We start from the raw sequence: 27,835 nt of genomic DNA on the forward strand, positions 1-27,835 counted from the left end.
CAGATACGCTTCCCAACCCCCTGAGCCATGGTCGCCCCAACAAGGCATTTATCTGTAGATAAAAATGAAACAGTGTCAAATATCAAACTTATGGCTGAAAATCAGTTTTTCCCCAATGGCACCTCAAAAAAAACCAAAAGTCTTTCACACTATTCAACTCATATTGAGAGCTCACAGATGCATGTGGATGCTTCCAGTACAGTTGATGAGTTGTATAAGCAAAGTAAGGTCAAAATTCTGCGACTTTATCTGTGTACCAGAAAGAAAACACAACAGCAGCCTCAAGACGTAGAGGCCGATCATGCAATAACCCAGCCCTCTGTGGTAGATCTCACTGACAATGAACCTAATCAGGCCGCTGATGATCTGTTGGTGGAAAACGTGAATTCAGAACCATCAAACTTTGTAATTAATGATGGAGCTTCCATAAGTGGATATTTGGAACTGAATGACACATTACCATGGGATGGTCTGCCAAATGTAGGTGAAAGTGAAGATTCTGATGCAGTTGTTATTATTAGTGGGGATAACAGGGTGGATATTAGTGTGGTTGAACTAAACCCTGAAACACTGTTTACAGAAAAAGAGTCTGATCCACCTCATCACACATTGTCTCTCTCACCGGGGCTGACAGGAGAGGCCAATATTCCTGACCAAGCACCCCCTGAACCACGATCTTGTCCCGTAATACTAACTGTTAGAAGAGGTCATTGTCTTACTGATTTGATCAGTGCCTTTGAGGACTCAAACATTATTTCATCTGAGGTCAATATCACAGATAGGACACAAAGTACTTATTCAGGCCCCAATGTTTGTAATCAAGTGCTGGCGTCCCGTTGTGGGTTCTGTAGCTGGTTTACTCCCACCAGAAGGACTGCATCATTTCATTGCAGAAAAAAAACCAACTGTAAAAACAGTGAAGGAGCTTCTAATCTTTCCAGAGGAGATGACAGCTGCCCAGTCAACAGTTTCTCGTTACCTGAAAAGGTACATTGGAGAAATTGATATCTTCAGCTTTTCCTGCGGTTCTGTACAGGATCCAATCTGTTCGATAAAGCCATACTAATTGAGTTCATAGAAACTACAGATTTCCTCCGCAGACCACAATCCCACACATGTGGATGTGTGCTAAAGCTGCCCCTTGGTTATCACAGCTAACCAGACTTTCGCAGTGAATTTAACAGCATTCTCGCAAGCTCTATGTGGGTGATGGATGTGGTGTAGGTCAGTGTTACCCAACCATGGTCCTCAAGGCACTCTGCCCTACACGTTTTAGGTTTTCCACCCTAACAGTTCATAGAAACACGGGTGTAGTTAACAGTAACATGAAGGAATGAATGTGAATGTTCAATAGACTGGGCCGTTAAGTTCTCTTAACGGTGTAGCCCGTTGTGCCTTTTTCATGTGCAGCCTTTTTTTTCATCTGGTCAGTAAGTGCTTTCTTAGTTTCTCCCGCTAATTAAAATAGTAAGCTAAAGGGAATGTTCAGGTTATTTGAAGTGGAGTTGCCTGTAGTAGACAGCACTTAGCACTCTGACTTTGCAGAAGCAGCAGTTAGATATTGGGGACAAAATAAGGCAACAAATTGCTTGGGGAATGAGACCACAAAACAACACCAGTTGAAAATACATATACATATTTAAATGATTTTAATTTTCAGTGCTTCACCTGGCAGGAATCCGTACACTAAACATAGAAGTGCATCTGTTCCTGCTGCACACATTGTTACTGTGTTTTTGGCTAGTGCCAAAATAAATGACTAATTTTAACATTCTAATACTTTTTTACTACAGGAAGAGTAACAAATATTTCCAATATAGCATACAGTAACAGTTCTACAAACTGGAAGATTGCTGAGTGCTGTCTACTGTATATACAAACATAAGTACAACACCATTACAAATACCATATTCCAACTGATTAAGCATGTTCTATATTAAAGTATTTCAGATGTTTGCAGAAATCTTAATAGAAACAAGAATGTGAACCTTTATGTTCCTAATGGGTTTAGAAGAAAAGTTGTCAATTACAGAGATTGGTTACATTGTGAAGAGGTTTGTATAACCTCTTCACAATGTAACTGTTATTTTAGCCTGTTATTATATGCAAAATACAACCTGTTTTTGAGTATGGTGTATTTTGAAAGACACCAGTAAACCATTCTCATTTGTACAAAACATTGTCCTCTCTGTTACATTCTATACATCTTTAAACATGAACATGTCTAATGACACCGCTGAAAGTTATTTAATTACTCATTCTATAATGTCATACACGTGCTGTGATTTTTAAGAAAAGAAGCCGTTCTTTATCAAACATGGGATTGCTTTAATCTATTCCACAATAACAAAAATATAGGCTCAAGAAACATTTGGAGCATTGGTGACACAACTATGATTCTACACTTTAGCCTACTTGGTCTTCTTGTCTAATTGATCACAACATTAGCTATATTGCCAGTCTATGTGGTTGTTATCCAAGGTGCTCTTGTTTTTGTTAGAAATGAACACATTTTTGCTACCAAAAACTATTATGAACAACTTTTGATGCTTTAACAGTTTGATAAGTTTAACTCAATCCCAAAAGGATTTATTTTTTTCTAACCTGTATCATATTTTAGTTTAATACTCCACGCTTTGTAGCTACTGTGAGATTATTCTGTTATCATATGTTATCTTATATCTGTAGTTAAAGTAGTTGAATTATGTTAACAGCTGTAGAACATATATGTATCCCTTAGTCTAGATTGTGTGCAAAGTATGTAGCTTAGTTTCCCTTATATTTTTAGGTTAAAAGAATGTGACCATTTTTGGATTTGTTAGACAGGTGTGGATTACCCTGTACCCTTGATCTGCTGTGAATGTGTTACACTGTTTCTTGACATTTCATACTGCTGAATCATGAAGAGAATGTTGTGTGCAGAGGACCTTGTGCCGATAATAGAAGAGACAGACCACATTCCATACCCCCACCTTTACAGAGAGCAGAAAGACAGGGAGCCGAGGTCATAACTTAGGCGCCGTAACAGAGAAAGAATGTGAATGTTTAGGCTTTTACGACTAGGTGGGGGCCACTAGAGGCTATAAGAAGCGGAGTAGCCCGTCACCATTTTGAGATTTGCTGTGACCCTCTTCATGCATGTCTCCCCATCATGATGGCTTATGCTCATAAAGTGTTGGATTGTATGGAAATAAAAGATTGTTGATTGAGCATTTATACACCGAGTATTGTCCTTCCTTCAGACCAAAGATTCAAAGAATTGGGAGATTTTAACACTACCAAGAGCAAGCAACACTTCATGATGAGTTAATTTACTGACATGGATAAAATGAAAATTATGTTATACAGTCTTTTCTGATAATTTTGATACAAAGACAAGATAAGTACACACTGGAGAAAAATAATTACTTAATAATAAGTACATTAAGCTGTAGGAATACGTACTGAAGTACAAAATGTACTACATTTGTATGTTTGTGTCCATTTAAGTAGCCTCAAATAACTGTGAACGAACTGTATCCCTGAGATGAAAATATAAATCAAGGGCCTGGGACATGGTAGATGGGAATTCCAAGCTTGATTCCTCCATTATTATTGTGCACAAATCAAACACTTGCACATCACATGGGACTGAACTAACAAAAGTGCAGCTATTTTTACACAAGGTCAAATCTTCTGTCAGTGGAACGAGACAGTCTTCTGCACCCCAAAGGTGAGGGGCCATGTACATGACATCAGGTATCCCACAGGGCACGTTGTTATTCTTTGAGGGCCTTATACGGTGAGCATTCCAAACACTCCGGATGTCATTCAATACCTCCTGATGAAGAAACAAGAATTAGGTCAGAGCTGTAATACAAGGCATTTTTAAAATGGTCGACAATAAGTGTGGTGCATCCTTAAATGAATTGAAAAGCAGCAATGTTTGGATGCAGTTTAATGAAAACCAAAGGAAGAGGGAGTGATTGCAAAAAAAGAAAAGAAAGAACCACACCAGGCAAACCACTGAGTTGTGGGATCTGGGCTTTATACTAATACTAATACTAATCTTGGTCCGGATGCGCAAAGCTTTTCAACTTTATGCGCATAATACAGGTGACAAAATCAATATTTTTCAATCCCATGAGGGGATCCAATATCATCTGAGTCCTGAATGTACCAATGATAGAGCGCTGAAGAGTTACTGATGCGTGAAGCCTCTGACTGCTTTTGACAGACTGGCAGTGACAGATCGGTAGCTGCAGCATAACTGCTGATGCAGAATGAGCGCAGACAAGGATAATGTCCTCCGATCAGAAAAAAACAACATTTAAGTCGTGCTGACTTCTGATCAGTTCAATTGGCAAAGTGTTCCCTGATTTAAAAACTTTGGCTGGGTCGATGCTTCAGCCTCCATTACGCACATACAGAGTGCAGTTGACCTACTTCAACAACGTTAGGAATACATTGCATTTACCGTTCGGTAAAGGTAATGTCGTTTTAACTACGGTATGTAAACGATTATTTTGTTACCCTTACTGCTAAAACAGCGTAATTTAATGTAATTAATTACCACCACTGGTTATCATAATATGGGTCATTTACCTGAATGATTGACATGAAGCAGAACTGTGACAGAGCTTTGTCAATGAAATCCCCAAAGAAGAATCCTTCGTCCTTCAGTTCTCCTAGAAGCTTGATCCATGACTCGACTCCTTCTTTTCTCATCACTGCCCACCAGCTCTCAATTCTCTGGTTTGCCGTACTTGCTCCTGTGACATAGCTTCTGTCTCCTGCTCTATCATCCCCGTCATTTCTCTGTAAATAACGCTGGAGGTCTCTGACCAACACGTTCTCAGTGCCCATGTCAGTTCGTACGAGCCTGGGGAAACCCCCACGACTCTCCACTGCTTCCACAAAGTAACCTCCGATAACCTTTGGGTCACTGTTAGTGTGTGCGGCCCGCAGCCAAATGATGTTGCGTGAGAAACCGTCGATGCATCCATTAATACATATCCCATATGGCTTTAGTTTGTCATAAGAGTCTATGTGCCACACAAAGTTAGGCCCCTGAGCAAAATATTGCCTCCTTCTGAGACGTGTGGTCTGGCGAACCTGGGAACCTAATGGGTCCAGTAAAGAGATGAGGATCCTGACGTCTTCTTTCCTGATCGCAGTGCCGTGTTGTTTGCACTTTGTAAACATCCACCGATAACCGTGATCCTTCCCAGGCCCTTGCAGTTGGTTCACAATAAAATCTATCCCGGCGTCCAGGTCGTACTTACGTCTGTAAAGCGACTTGGCTCTCAATATCCGGTTTAAATGTCTCTCCGTAATGATGGTTCCTTGCATTGCCAGGCTTTTCAAAATGCGTTTGTAGCTCATTCCCAGCCTAAAATAAAACTCAATCAGACTGTCTCTGTCCATGGTGTATAGGTTTAGCTTCTTTTAGCTTGGGGTAGGCCTCAGTTGATGTTTTAAATTAAAACGCTTGAAGACAAAGTGAACTCTGGACAAGCGTGCGGCCTACCTGAAGCCCAGGTGGGCTTGTTGATAATCACATTTTCACACTCATCTCGGGGCACATCCATGGTGTTCTGGTGCCAGCCTGTCCCCTCTGTTTTTGTGGGGGTTTTCCCCACATACGAAAATGGCCGCTTCTGCCTGGAGGGAGTTTTTTATTTTTGCTTTGCAGCTGCACAGGATCTGTATAGAAGTTTTAAACACTTCTATTTTGGGCAAATTTATAATATTTTAGACGACAGAACATAAAACACTGTTTGCTTGCGTGCGTGTGTTTGTGTGTAAAAAGTGAGATGTTCAGAGGTCTTGCTTCATGGTATCGAACAGCCCACACAAAACAGGTTCTTTATGATTTAATTTAAGTGCTGATGTAAACCACAATGTTCAGCAAACATCTATCAGGTCATTGGACTGTATTTTTTTAAAGCTTAAGTATGCGCACATGGGATATATTAAAAACTGACAAGCCGTTTGAACACATGATGTGAAATCACTTAATCAACCTGCTGGATTTGCCAAAAGTTAAAATATTTATACTACTTTGGCACATTGCTCTTAACTTATTAAGGTGGCTATTAGTGAGGGTCATGATAATCAATTCAATTGAGCAGAAGTGACGTTCTTACTTCGATTCGTCCAAATTCATGTGAGTTCCAGTCTGTTCAGCCTGTTTCTGTGTAGCACCAAGCAGTAGACCTAAACCTGGATGTGCTTCTGGGTTCTGCCTCTAATGAAAACGGATGAGTGTAAAATGCAACCATTGTTTGTAGTTTGCTGCCACCTACTGAGTGAAAAAAGAACTGAAGTTGTAAAAAGTCAGTATTCCTAATGATAGGCTTCGTTTTGTTTCAGTTTCAGTTCACTATACAGCTCATCAAACTGTTTTCCCTTTACGTTTTGATATAATAGCTTTTTAGTACTACTGAGACACATACTGCCTTTTTCTTCCGTTAGAGTAATATTTTCTTGAGCTGTGTAACTGGATTTGTTCAAACATAGAGGTAGTTTGGATTCACTGACACAGGAGCCATACGCCCTTTCTGCAGTTTCTATGCTTCCTTAGCTCGTTTATGTCGCCATTGTTAATCCTGTCCTGTGCAAAGAAAAGCCCAAGCTACACTTGTCTGACTGACAGAAGGTTCAAGAGAAGGACATTTGCTCTCAACTCTTTCCCTGTTGAAATGTTATTCCAAGCAAGTGAGTTTCCTACAGGGTATGGAGGGTTAGTATGTGTTAATGATTTCAGTGTCATGCAGGGGAAAGTAGCATTCAGTGGAAGCTTCTCGGTGATTGTTTTAAATCCAAATATGACCCTTATTTGTGGCGCATGTTAGCATACAGTCAGCTCAGGAGTTAGTATCAGTCATGTGGTTGTCACGAGGTTGCGCACAGCATCACCGGCAAGAGGGCTTGGTTTGAGAGGTTTTTGGCATCTGTGATGTGATTTACAACCATCCACCCATGTACAGTAAGAAGCTGCACTCACAACCGTGGGCATCAGCAAGTTGGTGAAATTTAAACAAAACAGCATTCCATCTGAAACTCTCTTATTGTACCCAAAATACAAATTTTAGTGATTACATGTGGCTTCATTAATTATGTTCAAAAGGATGAATACATAACGCAAGTAATAACTTTATAATCAGTCAGTGAATGAAGGAGCTCAAGAGTGCAAATATAGTTGCAATAAAGTGACAAATATGCCCTTTTATGTCAAACAAAGACCGAAATAAGTGGCATCAGTGTGAGGATGAAAATGAGCGATCCAACCTCACACTGCAGATATCAGGGCAACGCACAGTGGGGGGGCAGGGGAGGGGGGGGGTTGCAGTCTGCGCGCACAAGAGGGCTAACAACGCTGTGAGTGACAGAATCCACCCAAACTGAGGAACAGCTTCTTCCCCAGAGCTGAAGCCTGCACTGTTTGCACTATAATATAATATAATATAATATAATATGTTGCTATTTAATGTTTTTTGTTCGTGTTGCAGCTGCTCTGTGAGCCAAGCTTTCGTAGTCTAAATTCAATGGAAATATATCTCTGCACCACACGATGGCGATAGATTCTCACAGTCTGTGCTCTGCTTCCGCCACCAGTCATCTTTAAATCTTTTTTTTATTCAATGAAACCTTTATTTAACTCGCAGCATTACTTTAAAAAAATCATATTTAAATACAAAAAAAATAAATAAATACATGAACGACAGTAGTAGAAAATTGATAAAATAACACCAAATAAATATATTTACAAATGATAGCAACATCAATGGAATAAAACCATGAACACCAGCAGAAGGAGAAAGAGGCCTGTATCTACATTATTACTCTGGCAGCTCTCAGGCTCCATACAGACAGGACACGTTGCAGCGTAATTGCAGACAGGTGCGTGGGCCTGAGCTCCGCCCAGGCAGAATGACGAGTGGAAGAAAGCAGCAACACAATAAACATATGTAACCTTGCGGAGCCGGCCGGGCAGACATCGAGACCGTGACAGAGTGCAAAACTTTTATACTTGACAACACACACAAAAACCCCCACACACAACAAAAATCAGAATTTTTGTGATTTGGATTTTTATTTAAAGGTGAAACCTTTTTTCTTTTCTTTTTTTTGCCAGATTAGACATTTTGATTAATTTCATTGAAGTATACTTTAGTTTTTTTGTTTTACTTTGATGCTATAATAGATGTTTTTAAAATTTAGTAATATTTAATACTATATTGCATCATGGCAAAACAACAGTCTCCTCAAGCTGCTTTATACTGTAAGGTGAAAACACTACAGAAAAAGCCAGAAAACCCCAACAATCCAAAGATCCCCTTTGAGCAAGCACTGGGCGACAGTGGGGAGGAAAAACTCCCTTTAGGAAGAAACCTCCGGCAGAACCAGGCTCAAGAAGGGGCGGCCATCTGCTGCGACCGGTTGGGGGTGATGGAAAGAGAATAGAGGGAGACAAGATGAAGTATACTTCTAATGGCCTATTCCAATTGGTGGTAATACATCATAAGAATTGAGGAAAGGTGGTGTTGATGGAGACTCTGGGGAAGGCCTTCGTCTGCCAGGGTGTTTTGGAGCCACTTGAATAAATTTAGTTTGCACTGGAGGTGGACGAGGTTTAATCTGTGGAAAGATCTGAGACGGAGTCGGAGTCTCCCCATAACATCTCCCCATCACGCCTCTATGGACCAACGGTGCGAGCTTTTGTCCTTTCTGTTTTTCTAATTTAAGCTGGAGTTGAACGTCTTTCACTCTAGATTTTAGATGACCCATCTCTTTTTCTTCATTGCCAGCCTTTCTGATCATCTGGTTCACTGGTCCAATGAGCTCCTGTTTTTGTTTGAATAAAGCGTATTCGGAAGACTTTACCATATCATTGTACTGCTTTTTAAATGATTCCAGCTCCCGTGTTTTATCTAGTAAAGCTGCATCTAGATCCTTGCATCTGGTACGTAGACAGTTCAGCTGTTTTTCAAGAAACTCGGTCGTTCCAACAAAGGGGATGCCTTCCACACCGTCTGTCACGGCTGCCGAGGCGAGCCGTGTGGAGTTGGAAAAAGGACCCAAGAGCAAGCAGTGTATGAAAAGATTAGTGGAGTTTATTTACAAGGTGTCAGTGGCAGGAACAGAAAACGAATAATGAGACAAACTAACGGAAACCTAAACTGGGAAAACTAAAGAGCAACTAGAAATCCACAGGACACGGGGAGAAAGGCAGAGAGACGCAGACTGACGGAGGATACAGAGACGCAGAGAGACACAGATGAATGCAGAAAAGCGCGGACTTACATGGAGTAATACAGACGAACCGGCAACAGGCAGGAGAACACACAGGGCTTAAATACACACACCAGTAATCAGGGGATAAGAGACAGGAGGGCAACACAGCTGGGAGAAATCAGAGCTGACGGGACAGGGGAAATGTAAACTGAACACACTCACATCAGACATGAACCTTCAGAATAAAACAGGAAATTAACAGACAGAGAACCAGACAGGACACTGAACTTGACAGGCAGACTCATGAGCAGACACAAAAACACCATGGACAGACAGAGGGAACACAGAGAAGTGGGAGCAGGCAGGCAAAGAACAGAAACCTAACAAATGGCAAAATAACAACAGAATACACACTCGGAATGAACAAAAGCATAAGGAAACACAAAACACTGAGTCCTCAGACTCAGGACCATGACACCGTCTACGTATTTCTTTTTCAAGTTGTGGAATATATCCCTAAATTCCACCTTTTCTTTTTGTCTGAAGTGACCTGCATGTGGAAATGCCTTTTCAAAGGACAAAACGCACTGGTACAATTCCTCTTGGAAGTGGCGCTTTTTCTTTTCCAGGCAATTCGTTTTTTGTGTGAATATTTCTGTTTGCTTTTTTGTGGCGCGCAGTTGCTCTTCCAGTGAGATCTTTTCAGCCAGTGCCTGATTGTGTGCCGTTTTTACTTTATGCCTGTCCACTGCTGTCTTTCTGTGTTCTTCCTTCTCTTTACTTAGTGTCACAGTTCGGCTGTGTGGCAGGCAGGAGAAGGACCCAAACGCAAACTCACAGAGTCAAAAGTTAAACTCAAAAAACACAGCTTTATTGCTGGCGTGGAGTGGGACACGAAAAACAATACAAAATAACCTAAACTGGGAAAAACTAAAGCACAAGGAGCCACAGGGAAAAATCACACAGCTATGATGGAGGACGCAACACTGACAAAGAGAAACATGGGGCTTAAATACACTGAGGGATAACGAGGGGGAATGAGCCACAGGAGGAGAGCACAGCTGAGAGTAATTAAGCAGGACGAGGCAAGGGAAGCAAAACTAGAAACATTAACATAGAACAGACTGTGAAAATAAAACAGGAAACACACTGACGGAACTCAAGACATGTGGACTTAACAGACTGGGGGAGACAGAACATAGGGATCTGAAACATGGAACAGAAAGGCACAGTAGATCAACATGAACATAACAACGCCACAGGGGAAGAGTAAAACTGAACACGATGAACACAGAAACACCAGACCTCTTCACAATAAAACAGGAAACATAATGAGACGTAGACATGACAACCCAAACTTCACAATGTATATCAAAACGTAAAGGGAAAACAGTTTGATGAGCTGTATAGTGAACTGAAACTGAAACAAAACGAAGCCTATCATTAGGAATAGTGACTTTTTACAACTTCAGTTCTTTTTTCACTCAGTAGGTGGCAGCAAACTACAAACAATGGTTGCATTTTACACTCATCCGTTTTCATTAGAGGCAGAACCCAGAAGCACATCCAGGTTTAGGTCTACTGCTTGGTGCTACACAGAAACAGGCTGAACAGACTGGAACTCACATGAATTTGGACGAATCGAAGTAAGAATGTCACTTCTGCTCAATTGAATTGATTATCATGACCCTCACTAATAGCCACCTTAATAAGTTAAGAGCAATGTGCCAAAGTAGTATAAATATTTTAACTTTTGGAAAATCCAGCAGGTTGATTAAGTGATTTCACATCATGTGTTCAAACGGCTTGTCAGTTTTTAATATATCCCATGTGCGCATACTTAAGCTTTAAAAAAATACAGTCCAATGACCTGATAGATGTTTGCTGAACATTGTGGTTTACATCAGCACTTAAATTAAATCATACAGAACCTGTTTTGTGTGGGCTGTTCGATACCATGAAGCAAGACCTCTGAACATCTCACTTTTTACACACAAACACACACATCCAAGCAAACAGTGTTTTATGTGCTGTGAGATTTATAATATTATTTTATGCCATGTTAGACCCCTAATTAAAGATTGTGAATTATTATGTAGTTTTAGTTTGCATTATTCTCCTGAATTAGGAGAGGGTGATAACTATTGCATTTGTTAAACTGATTTGCATTACACTGCTGATTTATTGTGAATGGATGATATTGTTTCATGATGCATTATACTGCTGAGTTATAAGAAATACTGTTTGCAGAAAAGTCATCGCCTTATTTGTCTGATTAGAAGAGAACGGAACATGCTGGAGTTTTCTGCCCCATCTCAGCAGGAGCAGATAAACAGGGAGCCAAGGTCGTAGCTTAGGCGCCGTGTGAGAGAAAGCATGTGAATGTTTAGGCTTTTATGATAAGGTGGGGGCACCAGAGGCTATAAGAGTTTTATCAATGCTCCACCATTTTGAGATCTGAGGCTGTCTGCATACAGTGTCCATCTCCCACGCGTGTGATCATTAAAATCATCGTTTGACTTAACCCGGCCGGACCAGTGTTGTTATTGTGGTTTTTCCTCTTGTCTCCATCCCCAATTTTTGAACTCGTAACAGTGCTGTCGTCTAAAATATTATAAATTTGCCTAAAATAGAAGTGTTTAAAACTTCTATACAGATCCTGTGCAGCTGCAAAGCAAAAATAAAAAACTCCCTCCAGGCAGAAGCGGCCATTTTCGTATGTGGGGAAGACCCCCACAAAAACAGAGGGGACAGGCTGGCACCAGAACACCACGGATGTGCCCCGAGATGAGTGTGAAAATGTGATTATCAACAAGCCCACCTGGGCTTCAGGTAGGCCACATGCCTGTCCAGAGTTCACTTTGTCTTCAAGCTTTTTAATTTAAAACATAAACTGAGGCCTACCCCAAGCTGAAAGAAGGCAGATTATGTCCTCAGATAAAGCAAGCAATGAGGGCGAAGCAGAGAAAGTACCTGCACAATACATTCACATAAATCTAAATGGAATTTCTTTGAGGACACAAACATCTGGGGAGTAAACAGCTGTTTCAATACCTAATCACAGATGATGAGGACGAAGTCGAAGTCCTGCAAGGACTGCTGGAAACAGCAAAAGAAAAGGTGGTACGTCAGGAATTTCACAACAGCCAAGTTGTTGAATTATTATTGAAACGCCACAAAGAGGAAAAAAATAAGATGCAGCAATTTTACGAGGAAAATACTAAAAAAAACTCGAAGACAAAGCCAATGCTGCAGACAGAAAGTTAGAAGAGGTCATGGAAATGTATGATTCCAAAATAGAAAAGCTTGAGAGAACAGTAAAAAATAGTAGAGGTGTGGCCGTCAATGCGGTTAAAGAACGCGAGGAACAACATCAATCCTCGCAGTGTTGGATTGAGGGTCTTCTGACACGTAATACAAAGTTACAGGACGAAAATGAATTGATGGATAAAACCGTGAAAGAATTAACAGACGAGAAAGATCAAATGGGCAAAGTAATAGACAACCAAAAGGCCCAGAATATGGAGATCAAACGGAAATGTCAGAGAAATATTAGGGCTCTGGCCTTTGAAAAGAAAATGAAGGCTATGGTCGAAGATGAAGTTGATTCTTTGAAAAAGAAAAATGAAGACCTAAAAAAGGCCCTAAGCACAGAGCAGGAAAACCACAGAAAGACAGCAGTGGACAGGTATAAAGTAAAAACGGCACACAATCAGGCACTGGCTGAAAAGATCTCACTGGAAGAGCAACTGCGCGCCACAAAAAAGCAAACAGAAATATTCACACAAAAAACGAATTGCCTGGAAAAGAAAAAGCGCCACTTCCAAGAGGAATTGTACCAGTGCGTTTTGTCCTTTGAAAAGGCATTTCCACATGCAGGTCACTTCAGAGAAAAAGAAAAGGTGGAATTTAGGGATATATTCCACAACTTGAAAAAGAAATACGTAGACGGTGTGGAAGGCATCCCCTTTGTTGGAACAACGAAGGAGTTTCTTGAAAAACAGCTGAACTGTCTACGTATCAGATGCAAGGATCTAGATGCAGCTTTACTAGATAAAACACGGGAGCTGGAATCATTTAAAAAGCAGTACAATGATATGGTAAAGTCTTCCGAATACGCTTTATTCAAACAAAAACAGGAGCTCATTGGACCAGTGAACCAGATGATCAGAAAAGCTGGCAATGAAGAAAAAGAGATAGGTCATCTAAAATCTAGAGTGAAAGACGTTCAACTCCAGCTTAAATTAGAAAAACAGAAAGGACAAAAGCTCGCACCGTTGGTCCATAGAGGCGTGATGGGGAGATGTTATGGGGAGACTCCGTCTCAGATCTTTCCACAGATTAAACCTCGTCCACCTCCAGTGCAAACTAAATTTATTCAAGTGGCTCCAAAACACCCTGGCAGACGAAGGCCTTCCCCAGAGTCTCCATCAACACCACCTTTCCTCAATTCTTATGATGTATTACCACCAATTGGAATAGGCCATTAGAAGTATACTTCATCTTGTCTCCCTCTATTCTCTTTCCATCACCCCCAACCGGTCGCAGCAGATGGCCGCCCCTTCTTGAGCCTGGTTCTGCTGGAGGTTTCTTCCTAAAGGGAGTTTTTCCTCCCCACTGTCGCCCAGTGCTTGCTCAAAGGGGATCTTTGGATTGTTGGGGTTTTCTGGCTTTTTCTGTAGTGTTTTCACCTTACAGTATAAAGCAGCTTGAGGAGACTGTTTTTTTGCCATGATGCAATATAGTATTAAATATGACTACATTTTAAAAACATCTATTATAGCATCAAAGTAAAACAAAAAAACTAAATGAAATGAATCAAAATGTCTAATCTGGCAAAACAAGAAAAGAAAAAAGGTTTCACCTTTAAATAAAAATCCAAATCACAAACACATTCTGATTTTTGTTGTGTGTGTTTTTTTGTGTGTGTTGTCACGTATAAAATCTTTGCACTCTGTCTCGGTGTCTGCCCGGCCGGCTCCGCAAGGCTACATATGTTTATTGTGTTGCTGCTTTCTTCCACTCGTCATTCTGCCTGGGCGGAGCTCAGGCCCACGCACCTGTCTGCAATTACGCTGCAACGTGTCCTGTCTGTATGGAGACTGAGAGCTGCCAGAGTAATAATGTAGATACAGGCCTCTTTCTCCTTCTGCTGCTGTTCATGCTTTTATTCCATTGATGTTGCTATCATTTGTAAATATATTTATTTGCTCTTATTTTATCAATTTACTGTCGTTCATGTATTTAATCTTCTTTGTATTTAAATATGATTTTTTTTAAGTAATGCCGCGAGATGGACAGTTAAATAAAGGTTTCATTGAATTAAAAAAAAGATTTAAAGATGACTGGTGGCGGAAGCAGAGCACAGACTGTCTGTGAGAATCTATCGCCATCGTGTGGTGCAGAGATATATTGCCATTGAATTTAGACAACGAAAGCTTGGCTCACAGAGCAGCTGCAACACGAACAAAAAACATTAAATAGCAACATGATATATTATATTATATTATATTATATTATATTATATTATATTATATTATATTATATTATATTTATAGCTGTCGAAATTAACGCGTTAATTGCGATAATTAAATTTTGGAATTAATTACGTTAGAATATTTAACTATTTAGCGCAACACGCAGATAAGTCGCTCCCATAATTCCACTTGATTTGTTTACCGCGCCACTGAAAATGGAGAAGCAGGAAGCGGATGGCCTTCTGGATGGGGAATTTAAATACAAGAAGAACATAGATGGGACAATAAACAAACGCGTTGTAATTTGCACTCACTGTAGTAAAGAGTTTCAATTTCACCGTTCAAATTCGACCTTAAAATACCACCTTAATGCCAAACACGCGTTTGTCGGGGCAGCAGCTTCACCCGGCCTGCGTCAGACCACTCTTAGTGAACGCAGGCCACTCGGTAAGTCTTCTTTGGACAAACTGACCGACAATATAGCCAAATGGATAGCAAAGGACTGCAGACCGCTAAGCATTGTGGAGGACAAGGGCTTTGCGGATGTTTTAAAGGTTGCATCTCAGGACGCGTCCTACAAGCCCCCAGCGAGAAGCACAATAACAATTCGAATCCACGAACTGTATGAAACGGAGAAAAAGAAAAAAGAAGAGGCTTTAGTTCACACAGAATGCGTGGCTCTGACAGGAGACCACTGGACATCATTGAGTAATGACAATTACCTGGGAGTTACTGCGCATTTAATCACTGAAGCCTGGGGTCTGACATCCTTTGCGCTGACTATAATGAAAACGGAAGAGCGGCACTTTGCGGAGGCTTGTGCAGAGCAGTTCCAGACTGTTGCTCGCAGGTGGAGAATTGAGGAGAAGGTGACAACAGTAGGCACGGACAGTGCGCGCAATATGATCGCCGCGGCTCGCATCATGCCATTCAATCACATGCCGTGTACCGCGCACATTCTACAGAGATGCATCACAGTGAGTCTCGCAGACAGTGGCTTTGTCACTGCGCTGGCCAAATGCAAACAAACAATGAGTATACAACATACGAACAGATGAAGTATACAACAGAACATGAACACAAAAAGCCAAGGGTGAAAGAAAAAGGTAACAATTATAAGAATACACGCAAAAATTCACATACATATATTGTTGTGAGAGCCTTTTTGTTGGTGCAGTCTGATATTGATTGTATGTGCATGTGCACATCCTTAAAATAATGACAGAAATATGGTGTTTTGTTAGTAAACTTACATTTATGGATAAAAAATTTAGCTAAAAGTATTAAGAAATTTATCATAAAAAACATTTCTCATACTTCTTGGGGAACTTAAAGAAACAGAATAAAACATTTTCCCATCGTAAAGAAAACTCCCTTAAAATATGGACAATAACAAAGCTGCTAAATTCCTTCCAGAATCTCTGTGTAAAAGAACAGTACCAAAAAAGATGTGTCACCGTTTCTGGATGATCCCCACAGAAAGTACAATTAGTATTTATGTCCCTTTTGAATTTGACCATGTAGTGACTGGCTGGATAACATGTATGTCGAATTTTAAAAGAGACTTCTTTCACCTTATTTACAATCAAATATTTATGGGGGACCATCCAGACTGTCTTCCGCTTGATATCTGGAACACTGATTGGAAAATTATATAGTGCAATAAAGTCGTTGTAAGTAAGTAGTTGTCCCTCTTTACTAACCAGCTGAGCCACCAATAGGATCCCATTTTGGAGCCAAGTTTCCAGGAAAAGTGATTTATTTTTCTATAAAATATCTCTGTTGTTCCAGATAAGGTATTTGTGAGGTGAGAAGTTGTGTTTATAAATGAGGGTCCACGCTAAGAGGACCTGCTTATGGAAGGATGAAAGCTTTACAGGGACTTTCTCAACATTGTAATTACAATTTCAAATAAAAGTAAAGCCACCAAAACGAGAGAAAATGTGGTATGGTATAAAGTTCCAGATAGAGGTAGGGTTTTAAGAAAATGTTTGGCCCAATTAATTTTGAAAGTGTTATTTAAAGTAGAAAAGTCTAAGACGTTAAGCCCACCTGATTCGTACTTATTCATCACAACAGTTTTTCTAATATAGTGCGTACGGTTTTTCCATATAAAATTAAAGAGCATACGGTCAATATCTTTACTACTTTTCTTATCCAGATGTAAGGAGAGAGCAGCATATGTTCATCGGGATATCCCTTCAGCTTTAGTAATTAACACTCTACCTTTCAAAGACAAGTCCCTTGTTCCAAGATGGCGCCGCCGCGTATGGATGCCCCGGTGCTTCAGTGCGTTACTTCTGTTTTGTTTTTGTGCATAACTTCTGTGTCTGGGCACTCCTCTGGATATTCTTACACTAGAGAAGAGCTTCTTAACTACAGGACTACAACACCTGTGGATTTACTTCCAATATTTGTCGCATCTGCGGCAGATTTACTGCAGACTCTGATCAGGAAAGTGAGACGCCGAAAGCGAGGAAAGCGAGCCGGCGCACTCGTGCGTCTGAGGAGACGCGGACTGCGAACTGCTCTTCCTGGGATCTTCCTTTCCAACGTACGCTCACTCAGGAATGAGATGGACGAGCTGGCCCTGATGAGAAGCATGAACAGAGACGTTGCCTCCTCCTGTGTCTTGTGTTTTACGGAGTCGTGGCTCTGTGAGGACATCCCGGACAGCGCGCTCAAGCTGGAGGGCTTTCATCTGCTGCGCGCGGACCGGCAGGCCTCTCTCTCTGGTAAGACCACAGGTGGACGTGTCTGCTTCTACATTAATAGTGGCTGGTGCACAGATGTAACAGTGATTGCTCAGCACTGCTCTTCCTCTCTGGAATACCTTTTTATTCACTGCAAACCGTTTTATTCTCCGCGGGAGTTTGCTTCATTCATCTTGGCCGCTGTTTACATCCCGCCAGATGCGGATGCGCAGGCAGCTCAGTGCGCACTCGCGGAGCAGATACTGCACATGGAGCGGACATTCCCGGACTCTCTCATCATTGCTCTTGGGGACTTTTACAACACCCCCCTCCTCACCCCACACAAAAGAGGATTTCACACCACCTCCTCCCACCACAACCCTTCATATTCATGAAGCAGATGCGAGGAAGCAGTTTAAGAGTCTGAATGCTCGGAAAGCTCCCGGCCCAGACGGTGTGTCTCGTCTACTGGACGCAGCCGGAGGGTTCACTTGGTTGTTTGCTCTCAATAGAAGCTGAGCGCGTCTCCGTGTCTGTGCTGGTAAACGATACTGAGTCCCAGTGCTCAGTAAACTGTACACCTGACCGTTATTCTCCCACTGAATCCGGTGTGTCCACGGTCCAACACGTGCTCAACACGATGGTGCTGACCGGTGCCCAAACACACCAGAACACCAAATAAGTAAAATAACACAAACACGAACTTCTCCATGGCTCGTCGGGATGGCAACTGCTCCAAAAGTGACACATGAAATAGGCTGACATTTGAGTTTGACACGGGAGGTGAGGGGGTGTTTTGAATATGCTTGACTCCGTCACGAGGTTGCGCACAGCATCACCGGCAAGGGGGCTTGGTTTGAGAGGTTTTTGGCATCTGTGATGTGATTTACAACCATCCACCCATGTACAGCAAGAAGCCGCACTCACAACCGTGGGCATCAGCAAGTTGGTGAAATTTAAACAAAACAAAACAGCATTCCATCTGAAACTCTCTTATTGTACCCAAAATACAAATTTTAGTGATTACATGTGGCTTCATTAATTATGTTCAAACGGATGAATACATAACGCAAGTAATAACTTTATGATCAGTCAGTGAATGAAGGAGCTCAAGAGTGCAAATATAGTTGCAATAAAGTGACAAATATGCCCTTTTATGTCAAACAAAGACCGAAATAAGTGGCATCAGTGTGAGGATGAGAATGAGCGATCCAACCTCACACTGCAGATATCAGGGCAAAGCACAGTGGGGGGGTTGCAGTCTGCGCGCACAAGAGGGCTAACAACGCTGTGAGTGACGGAATCCACCCAAACTGAGGAACAGCTTGTTCCCCAGAGCTGAAGCCTGCACTGTTTGCACTATAATATAATATAATATAATATAATATAATATAATATAATATAATATAATTAGGGCTGTCAAATGATTAAAATTTTTAATCAGATTAATCACAGCCTAAAAATTAATTAATCATGATTAATCACAACTCGAAATATGACCAAAATGTGTGCAAACATACGGACAGATAGCGGATTTTTACACACTTGTTAGTGTTATTTAATGCTAAGACCACGCTGAGTGGCCTGCGTTCACTCAGCGTGGTCTGACGTAGGCTGGGTGTTGTGCTGGAAGCGAATTAAACTCAATAAAAGATGACCACGAAGCTCTCATAAAGTTCCGCGCAGAGACGGAGAAAACTCTGGCTGAACTTAAAGAAAAACATGAGGAAGACGTCGAAGTCAGCAAATCTCTTTTCTTCCACCTGAGAACCTCATTGACCCTTTTGGTTGTCTATTACTTTGCCCATTTGATCTTTCTCATCTGTTAATTCTTTCACGGTTTTATCCATCAATTCATTTTGGTCCTGTAACTTTGTATTACGCGACAAAACACCGTCAATCCAACACTGCGAGGATTGATGTTGTTCCTCGCGTTCTTTAACCGCATTGACGGCCACACCTCTACTATTTTTTACTGTTCTCTCAAGCTTTTCTATTTTGGAATCATACATTTCTATGAGCTTTTCTAACTTTCTGTCTGCAGCATTAGCTTTGTCTTCGAGTTTTTTTAGTATTTTCCTCGTAAAATTGCTGCATCTTATTTTTTTCCTCTTTGTGGCGTTTCAATAATAATTCAACAACTTGGCTGTTGTGAAATTCCTGACGTACCACCTTTTCTTTTGCTGTTTCCAGCAGTCCTTGCAGGACTTCGACTTCGTCCTCATCATCTGTGATTAGGTATTGAAACAGCTGTTTACTCCCCAGATGTTTGTGTCCTCAAAGAAATTCCATTTAGATTTATGTGAATGTATTGTGCAGGTACTTTCTCTGCTTCGCCCTCATTGCTTGCTTTATCTGAGGACATAATCTGCCTTCTTTCAGCTTGGGGTAGGCCTCAGTTTATGTTTTAAATTAAAAAGCTTGAAGACAAAGTGAACTCTGGACAAGCGTGTGGCCTACCTGAAGCCCAGGTGGGCTTGTTGATAATCACATTTTCACACTCATCTCGGGGCACATCCGTGGTGTTCTGGTGCCAGCCTGTCCCCTCTGTTTTTGTGGGGGTCTTCCCCACATACGAAAATGGCCGCTTCTGCCTGGAGGGAGTTTTTTATTTTTGCTTTGCAGCTGCACAGGATCTGTATAGAAGTTTTAAACACTTCTATTTTAGGCAAATTTATAATATTTTAGACGACAGCACTGTTACGAGTTCAAAAATTGGGGATGGAGACAAGAGGAAAAACCACAATAACAACACTGGTCCGGCCGGGTTAAGTCAAACGATGATTTTAATGATCACACGCGTGGGAGATGGACACTGTATGCAGACAGCCTCAGATCTCAAAATGGTGGAGCATTGATCAAACTCTTATAGCCTCTGGTGCCCCCACCTTATCATAAAAGCCTAAACATTCACATGCTTTCTCTCACACGGCGCCTAAGCTACGACCTTGGCTCCCTGTTTATCTGCTCCTGCTGAGATGGGGCAGAAAACTCCAGCATGTTCCGTTCTCTTCTAATCAGACAAATAAGGCGATGACTTTTCTGCAAACAGTATTTCTTATAACTCAGCAGTATAATGCATCATGAAACAATATCATCCATTCACAATAAATCAGCAGTGTAATGCAAATCAGTTTAACAAATGCAATAGTTATCACCCTCTCCTAATTCAGGAGAATAATGCAAACTAAAACTACATAATAATTCACAATCTTTAATTAGGGGTCTAACATGGCATAAAATAATATTATAAATCTCACAGCACATAAAACACTGTTTGCTTGGATGTGTGTGTTTGTGTGTAAAAAGTGAGATGTTCAGAGGTCTTGCTTCATGGTATCGAACAGCCCACACAAAACAGGTTCTTTATGATTTAATTTAAGTGCTGATGTAAACCACAATGTTCAGCAAACATCTATCAGGTCATTGGACTGTATTTTTTTAAAGCTTAAGTATGCGCACATGGGATATATTAAAAACTGACAAGCCGTTTGAACACATGATGTGAAATCACTTAATCAACCTGCTGGATTTGCCAAAAGTTAAAATATTTATACTACTTTGGCACATTGCTCTTAACTTATTAAGGTGGCTATTAGTGAGGGTCATGATAATCAATTCAATTGAGCAGAAGTGACGTTCTTACTTCGATTCGTCCAAATTCATGTGAGTTCCAGTCTGTTCAGCCTGTTTCTGTGTAGCACCAAGCAGTAGACCTAAACCTGGATGTGCTTCTGGGTTCTGCCTCTAATGAAAACGGATGAGTGTAAAATGCAACCATTGTTTGTAGTTTGCTGCCACCTACTGAGTGAAAAAAGAACTGAAGTTGTAAAAAGTCAGTATTCCTAATGATAGGCTTCGTTTTGTTTCAGTTTCAGTTCACTATACAGCTCATCAAACTGTTTTCCCTTTACGTTTTGATATAATAGCTTTTTAGTACTACTGAGACACATACTGCCTTTTTCTTCCGTTAGAGTAATATTTTCTTGAGCTGTGTAACTGGATTTGTTCAAACATAGAGGTAGTTTGGATTCACTGACACAGGAGCCATACGCCCTTTCTGCAGTTTCTATGCTTCCTTAGCTCGTTTATGTCGCCATTGTTAATCCTGTCCTGTGCAAAGAAAAGCCCAAGCTACACTTGTCTGACTGACAGAAGGTTCAAGAGAAGGACATTTGCTCTCAACTCTTTCCCTGTTGAAATGTTATTCCAAGGAAGTGAGTTTCCTACAGGGTATGGAGGGTTAGTATGTGTTAATGATTTCAGTGTCATGCAGGGGAAAGTAGCATTCAGTGGAAGCTTCTCGGTGATTGTTTTAAATCCAAATATGACCCTTATTTGTGGCGCATGTTAGCATACAGTCAGCTCAGGAGTTAGTATCAGTCATGTGGTTGTCACGAGGTTGCGCACAGCATCACCGGCAAGAGGGCTTGGTTTGAGAGGTTTTTGGCATCTGTGATGTGATTTACAACCATCCACCCATGTACAGTAAGAAGCTGCACTCACAACCGTGGGCATCAGCAAGTTGGTGAAATTTAAACAAAACAGCATTACATCTGAAACTCTCTTATTGTACCCAAAATACAAATTTTAGTGATTACATGTGGCTTCATTAATTATGTTCAAAAGGATGAATACATAACGCAAGTAATAACTTTATAATCAGTCAGTGAATGAAGGAGCTCAAGAGTGCAAATATAGTTGCAATAAAGTGACAAATATGCCCTTTTATGTCAAACAAAGACCGAAATAAGTGGCATCAGTGTGAGGATGAGAATGAGCGATCCAACCTCACACTGCAGATATCAGGGCAAAGCACAGTGGGGGGGTTGCAGTCTTCTTGGCTGGACCTTCTTCTGCAGTGTGTGATCTTCTAGGAGAGTCTTCATGCAGCATGCCTGCCAGTGTGGTCCACACTGCTTCTCTGTCAGTCTTGGGCACACTGCGTAGGTCTTTAAAACGTGGGTCCAGTGCAGTTGCGATCTGGAGCCATGCATAGTTGGTATGTTCCTGGCGGGAAGCAAGGTCTTCCTTAAACTTCTCTTTAAACCTCACCACATATGCAGGGTCCTCATCCAGGTTTAGGTCTACTGCTTGGTGCTACACAGAAACAGGCTGAACAGACTGGAACTCACATGAATTTGGACGAATCGAAGTAAGAACGTCACTTCTGCTCAATTGAATTGATTATCATGACCCTCACTAATAGCCACCTTAATAAGTTAAGAGCAATGTGCCAAAGTAGTATAAATATTTTAACTTTTGGCAAATCCAGCAGGTTGATTAAGTGATTTCACATCATGTGTTCAAACGGCTTGTCAGTTTTTAATATATCCCATGTGCGCATACTTAAGCTTTAAAAAAATACAGTCCAATGACCTGATAGATGTTTGCTGAACATTGTGGTTTACATCAGCACTTAAATTAAATCATAAAGAACCTGTTTTGTGTGGGCTGTTCGATACCATGAAGCAAGACCTCTGAACATCTCACTTTTTACACACAAACACACGCACGCAAGCAAACAGTGTTTTATGTTCTGTCGTCTAAAATATTATAAATTTGCCCAAAATAGAAGTGTTTAAAACTTCTATACAGATCCTGTGCAGCTGCAAAGCAAAAATAAAAAACTCCCTCCAGGCAGAAGCGGCCATTTTCGTATGTGGGGAAAACCCCCACAAAAACAGAGGGGACAGGCTGGCACCAGAACACCACGGATGTGCCCCGAGATGAGTGTGAAAATGTGATTATCAACAAGCCCACCTGGGCTTCAGGTAGGCCGCACGCTTGTCCAGAGTTCACTTTGTCTTCAAGCGTTTTAATTTAAAACATCAACTGAGGCCTACCCCAAGCTAAAAGAAGCTAAACCTATACACCATGGACAGAGACAGTCTGATTGAGTTTTATTTTAGGCTGGGAATGAGCTACAAACGCATTTTGAAAAGCCTGGCAATGCAAGGAACCATCATTACGGAGAGACATTTAAACCGGATATTGAGAGCCAAGTCGCTTTACAGACGTAAGTACGACCTGGACGCCGGGATAGATTTTATTGTGAACCAACTGCAAGGGCCTGGGAAGGATCACGGTTATCGGTGGATGTTTACAAAGTGCAAACAACACGGCACTGCGATCAGGAAAGAAGACGTCAGGATCCTCATCTCTTTACTGGACCCATTAGGTTCCCAGGTTCGCCAGACCACACGTCTCAGAAGGAGGCAATATTTTGCTCAGGGGCCTAACTTTGTGTGGCACATAGACTCTTATGACAAACTAAAGCCATATGGGATATGTATTAATGGATGCATCGACGGTTTCTCACGCAACATCATTTGGCTGCGGGCCGCACACACTAACAGTGACCCAAAGGTTATCGGAGGTTACTTTGTGGAAGCAGTGGAGAGTCGTGGGGGTTTCCCCAGGCTCGTACGAACTGACATGGGCACTGAGAACGTGTTGGTCAGAGACCTCCAGCGTTATTTACAGAGAAATGACGGGGATGATAGAGCAGGAGACAGAAGCTATGTCACAGGAGCAAGTACGGCAAACCAGAGAATTGAGAGCTGGTGGGCAGTGATGAGAAAAGAAGGAGTCGAGTCATGGATCAAGCTTCTAGGAGAACTGAAGGACGAAGGATTCTTCTTTGGGGATTTCATTGACAAAGCTCTGTCACAGTTCTGCTTCATGTCAATCATTCAGGTAAATGACCCATATTATGATAACCAGTGGTGGTAATTAATTACATTAAATTACGCTGTTTTAGCAGTAAGGGTAACAAAATAATCGTTTACATACCGTAGTTAAAACGACATTACCTTTACCGAACGGTAAATGCAATGTATTCCTAACGTTGTTGAAGTAGGTCAACTGCACTCTGTATGTGCGTAATGGAGGCTGAAGCATCGACCCAGCCAAAGTTTTTAAATCAGGGAACACTTTGCCAATTGAACTGATCAGAAGTCAGCACGACTTAAATGTTGTTTTTTTCTGATCGGAGGACATTATCCTTGTCTGCGCTCATTCTGCATCAGCAGTTATGCTGCAGCTACCGATCTGTCACTGCCAGTCTGTCAAAAGCAGTCAGAGGCTTCACGCATCAGTAACTCTTCAGCGCTCTATCATTGGTACATTCAGGACTCAGATGATATTGGATCCCCTCATGGGATTGAAAAATATTGATTTTGTCACCTGTATTATGCGCATAAAGTTGAAAAGCTTTGCGCATCCGGACCAAGATTAGTATTAGTATTAGTATAAAGCCCAGATCCCACAACTCAGTGGTTTGCCTGGTGTGGTTCTTTCTTTTCTTTTTTTGCAATCACTCCCTCTTCCTTTGGTTTTCATTAAACTGCATCCAAACATTGCTGCTTTTCAATTCATTTAAGGATGCACCACACTTATTGTCGACCATTTTAAAAATGCCTTGTATTACAGCTCTGACCTAATTCTTGTTTCTTCATCAGGAGGTATTGAATGACATCCGGAGTGTTTGGAATGCTCACCGTATAAGGCCCTCAAAGAATAACAACGTGCCCTGTGGGATACCTGATGTCATGTACATGGCCCCTCACCTTTGGGGTGCAGAAGACTGTCTCGTTCCACTGACAGAAGATTTGACCTTGTGTAAAAATAGCTGCACTTTTGTTAGTTCAGTCCCATGTGATGTGCAAGTGTTTGATTTGTGCACAATAATAATGGAGGAATCAAGCTTGGAATTCCCATCTACCATGTCCCAGGCCCTTGATTTATATTTTCATCTCAGGGATACAGTTCGTTCACAGTTATTTGAGGCTACTTAAATGGACACAAACATACAAATGTAGTACATTTTGTACTTCAGTACGTATTCCTACAGCTTAATGTACTTATTATTAAGTAATTATTTTTCTCCAGTGTGTACTTATCTTGTCTTTGTATCAAAATTATCAGAAAAGACTGTATAACATAATTTTCATTTTATCCATGTCAGTAAATTAACTCATCATGAAGTGTTGCTTGCTCTTGGTAGTGTTAAAATCTCCCAATTCTTTGAATCTTTGGGCTGAAGGAAGGACAATACTCGGTGTATAAATGCTCAATCAACAATCTTTTATTTCCATACAATCCAACACTTTATGAGCATAAGCCATCATGATGGGGAGACATGCATGAAGAGGGTCACAGCAAATCTCAAAATGGTGACGGGCTACTCCGCTTCTTATAGCCTCTAGTGGCCCCCACCTAGTCGTAAAAGCCTAAACATTCACATTCTTTCTCTGTTACGGCGCCTAAGTTATGACCTCGGCTCCCTGTCTTTCTGCTCTCTGTAAAGGTGGGGGTATGGAATGTGGTCTGTCTCTTCTATTATCGGCACAAGGTCCTCTGCACACAACATTCTCTTCATGATTCAGCAGTATGAAATGTCAAGAAACAGTGTAACACATTCACAGCAGATCAAGGGTACAGGGTAATCCACACCTGTCTAACAAATCCAAAAATGGTCACATTCTTTTAACCTAAAAATATAAGGGAAACTAAGCTACATACTTTGCACACAATCTAGACTAAGGGATACATATATGTTCTACAGCTGTTAACATAATTCAACTACTTTAACTACAGATATAAGATAACATATGATAACAGAATAATCTCACAGTAGCTACAAAGCGTGGAGTATTAAACTAAAATATGATACAGGTTAGAAAAAAATAAATCCTTTTGGGATTGAGTTAAACTTATCAAACTGTTAAAGCATCAAAAGTTGTTCATAATAGTTTTTGGTAGCAAAAATGTGTTCATTTCTAACAAAAACAAGAGCACCTTGGATAACAACCACATAGACTGGCAATATAGCTAATGTTGTGATCAATTAGACAAGAAGACCAAGTAGGCTAAAGTGTAGAATCATAGTTGTGTCACCAATGCTCCAAATGTTTCTTGAGCCTATATTTTTGTTATTGTGGAATAGATTAAAGCAATCCCATGTTTGATAAAGAACGGCTTCTTTTCTTAAAAATCACAGCACGTGTATGACATTATAGAATGAGTAATTAAATAACTTTCAGCGGTGTCATTAGACATGTTCATGTTTAAAGATGTATAGAATGTAACAGAGAGGACAATGTTTTGTACAAATGAGAATGGTTTACTGGTGTCTTTCAAAATACACCATACTCAAAAACAGGTTGTATTTTGCATATAATAACAGGCTAAAATAACAGTTACATTGTGAAGAGGTTATACAAACCTCTTCACAATGTAACCAATCTCTGTAATTGACAACTTTTCTTCTAAACCCATTAGGAACATAAAGGTTCACATTCTTGTTTCTATTAAGATTTCTGCAAACATCTGAAATACTTTAATATAGAACATGCTTAATCAGTTGGAATATGGTATTTGTAATGGTGTTGTACTTATGTTTGTATATACAGTAGACAGCACTCAGCAATCTTCCAGTTTGTAGAACTGTTACTGTATGCTATATTGGAAATATTTGTTACTCTTCCTGTAGTAAAAAAGTATTAGAATGTTAAAATTAGTCATTTATTTTGGCACTAGCCAAAAACACAGTAACAATGTGTGCAGCAGGAACAGATGCACTTCTATGTTTAGTGTACGGATTCCTGCCAGGTGAAGCACTGAAAATTAAAATCATTTAAATATGTATATGTATTTTCAACTGGTGTTGTTTTGTGGTCTCATTCCCCAAGCAATTTGTTGCCTTATTTTGTCCCCAATATCTAACTGCTGCTTCTGCAAAGTCAGAGTGCTAAGTGCTGTCTACTACAGGCAACTCCACTTCAAATAACCTGAACATTCCCTTTAGCTTACTATTTTAATTAGCGGGAGAAACTAAGAAAGCACTTACTGACCAGATGAAAAAAAAGGCTGCACATGAAAAAGGCACAACGGGCTACACCGTTAAGAGAACTTAACGGCCCAGTCTATTGAACATTCACATTCATTCCTTCATGTTACTGTTAACTACACCCGTGTTTCTATGAACTGTTAGGGTGGAAAACCTAAAACGTGTAGGGCAGAGTGCCTTGAGGACCATGGTTGGGTAACACTGACCTACACCACATCCATCACCCACATAGAGCTTGCGAGAATGCTGTTAAATTCACTGCGAAAGTCTGGTTAGCTGTGATAACCAAGGGGCAGCTTTAGCACACATCCACATGTGTGGGATTGTGGTCTGCGGAGGAAATCTGTAGTTTCTATGAACTCAATTAGTATGGCTTTATCGAACAGATTGGATCCTGTACAGAACCGCAGGAAAAGCTGAAGATATCAATTTCTCCAATGTACCTTTTCAGGTAACGAGAAACTGTTGACTGGGCAGCTGTCATCTCCTCTGGAAAGATTAGAAGCTCCTTCACTGTTTTTACAGTTGGTTTTTTTTCTGCAATGAAATGATGCAGTCCTTCTGGTGGGAGTAAACCAGCTACAGAACCCACA

The 27,835-nt window shown here is 40.8% G+C and overlaps 2 protein-coding genes across 2 annotated transcripts; one reads left to right on the plus strand and one right to left on the minus strand.

The window, feature by feature from the left end:
- Positions 1-3,378: 3,378 nt before the first annotated feature.
- Positions 3,379-5,462, minus strand: LOC146575217 (uncharacterized). Its single transcript, XM_085272533.1, has 2 exons — positions 4,585-5,462; positions 3,379-3,820 (listed from the first exon to the last, which is right to left on the minus strand). Exons 1-2 carry the CDS (start codon positions 5,404-5,406, stop codon positions 3,485-3,487), a joined length of 1,158 nt encoding a protein of 385 aa, XP_085128659.1. The 5' UTR covers positions 5,407-5,462; the 3' UTR covers positions 3,379-3,484.
- A 17,748-nt stretch (positions 5,463-23,210) lies between these two features.
- On the plus strand, positions 23,211-26,961 carry LOC146575218 (uncharacterized). Its single transcript, XM_085272534.1, has 2 exons — positions 23,211-24,088; positions 24,853-26,961. The coding sequence occupies exons 1-2, from the start codon at positions 23,267-23,269 to the stop codon at positions 25,186-25,188; spliced, it is 1,158 nt and encodes a 385-aa protein (XP_085128660.1). The 5' UTR covers positions 23,211-23,266; the 3' UTR covers positions 25,189-26,961.
- The last annotated feature ends 874 nt before the right edge of the window (positions 26,962-27,835 follow it).

This window comes from Mchenga conophoros, linkage group LG4 (assembly GCF_057382185.1).
Source record: "Mchenga conophoros isolate Kocher_MC1m ecotype Shallow Benthic linkage group LG4, M_conophoros_male_GT1.1, whole genome shotgun sequence".
NCBI lineage: Eukaryota > Metazoa > Chordata > Actinopteri > Cichliformes > Cichlidae > Mchenga > Mchenga conophoros.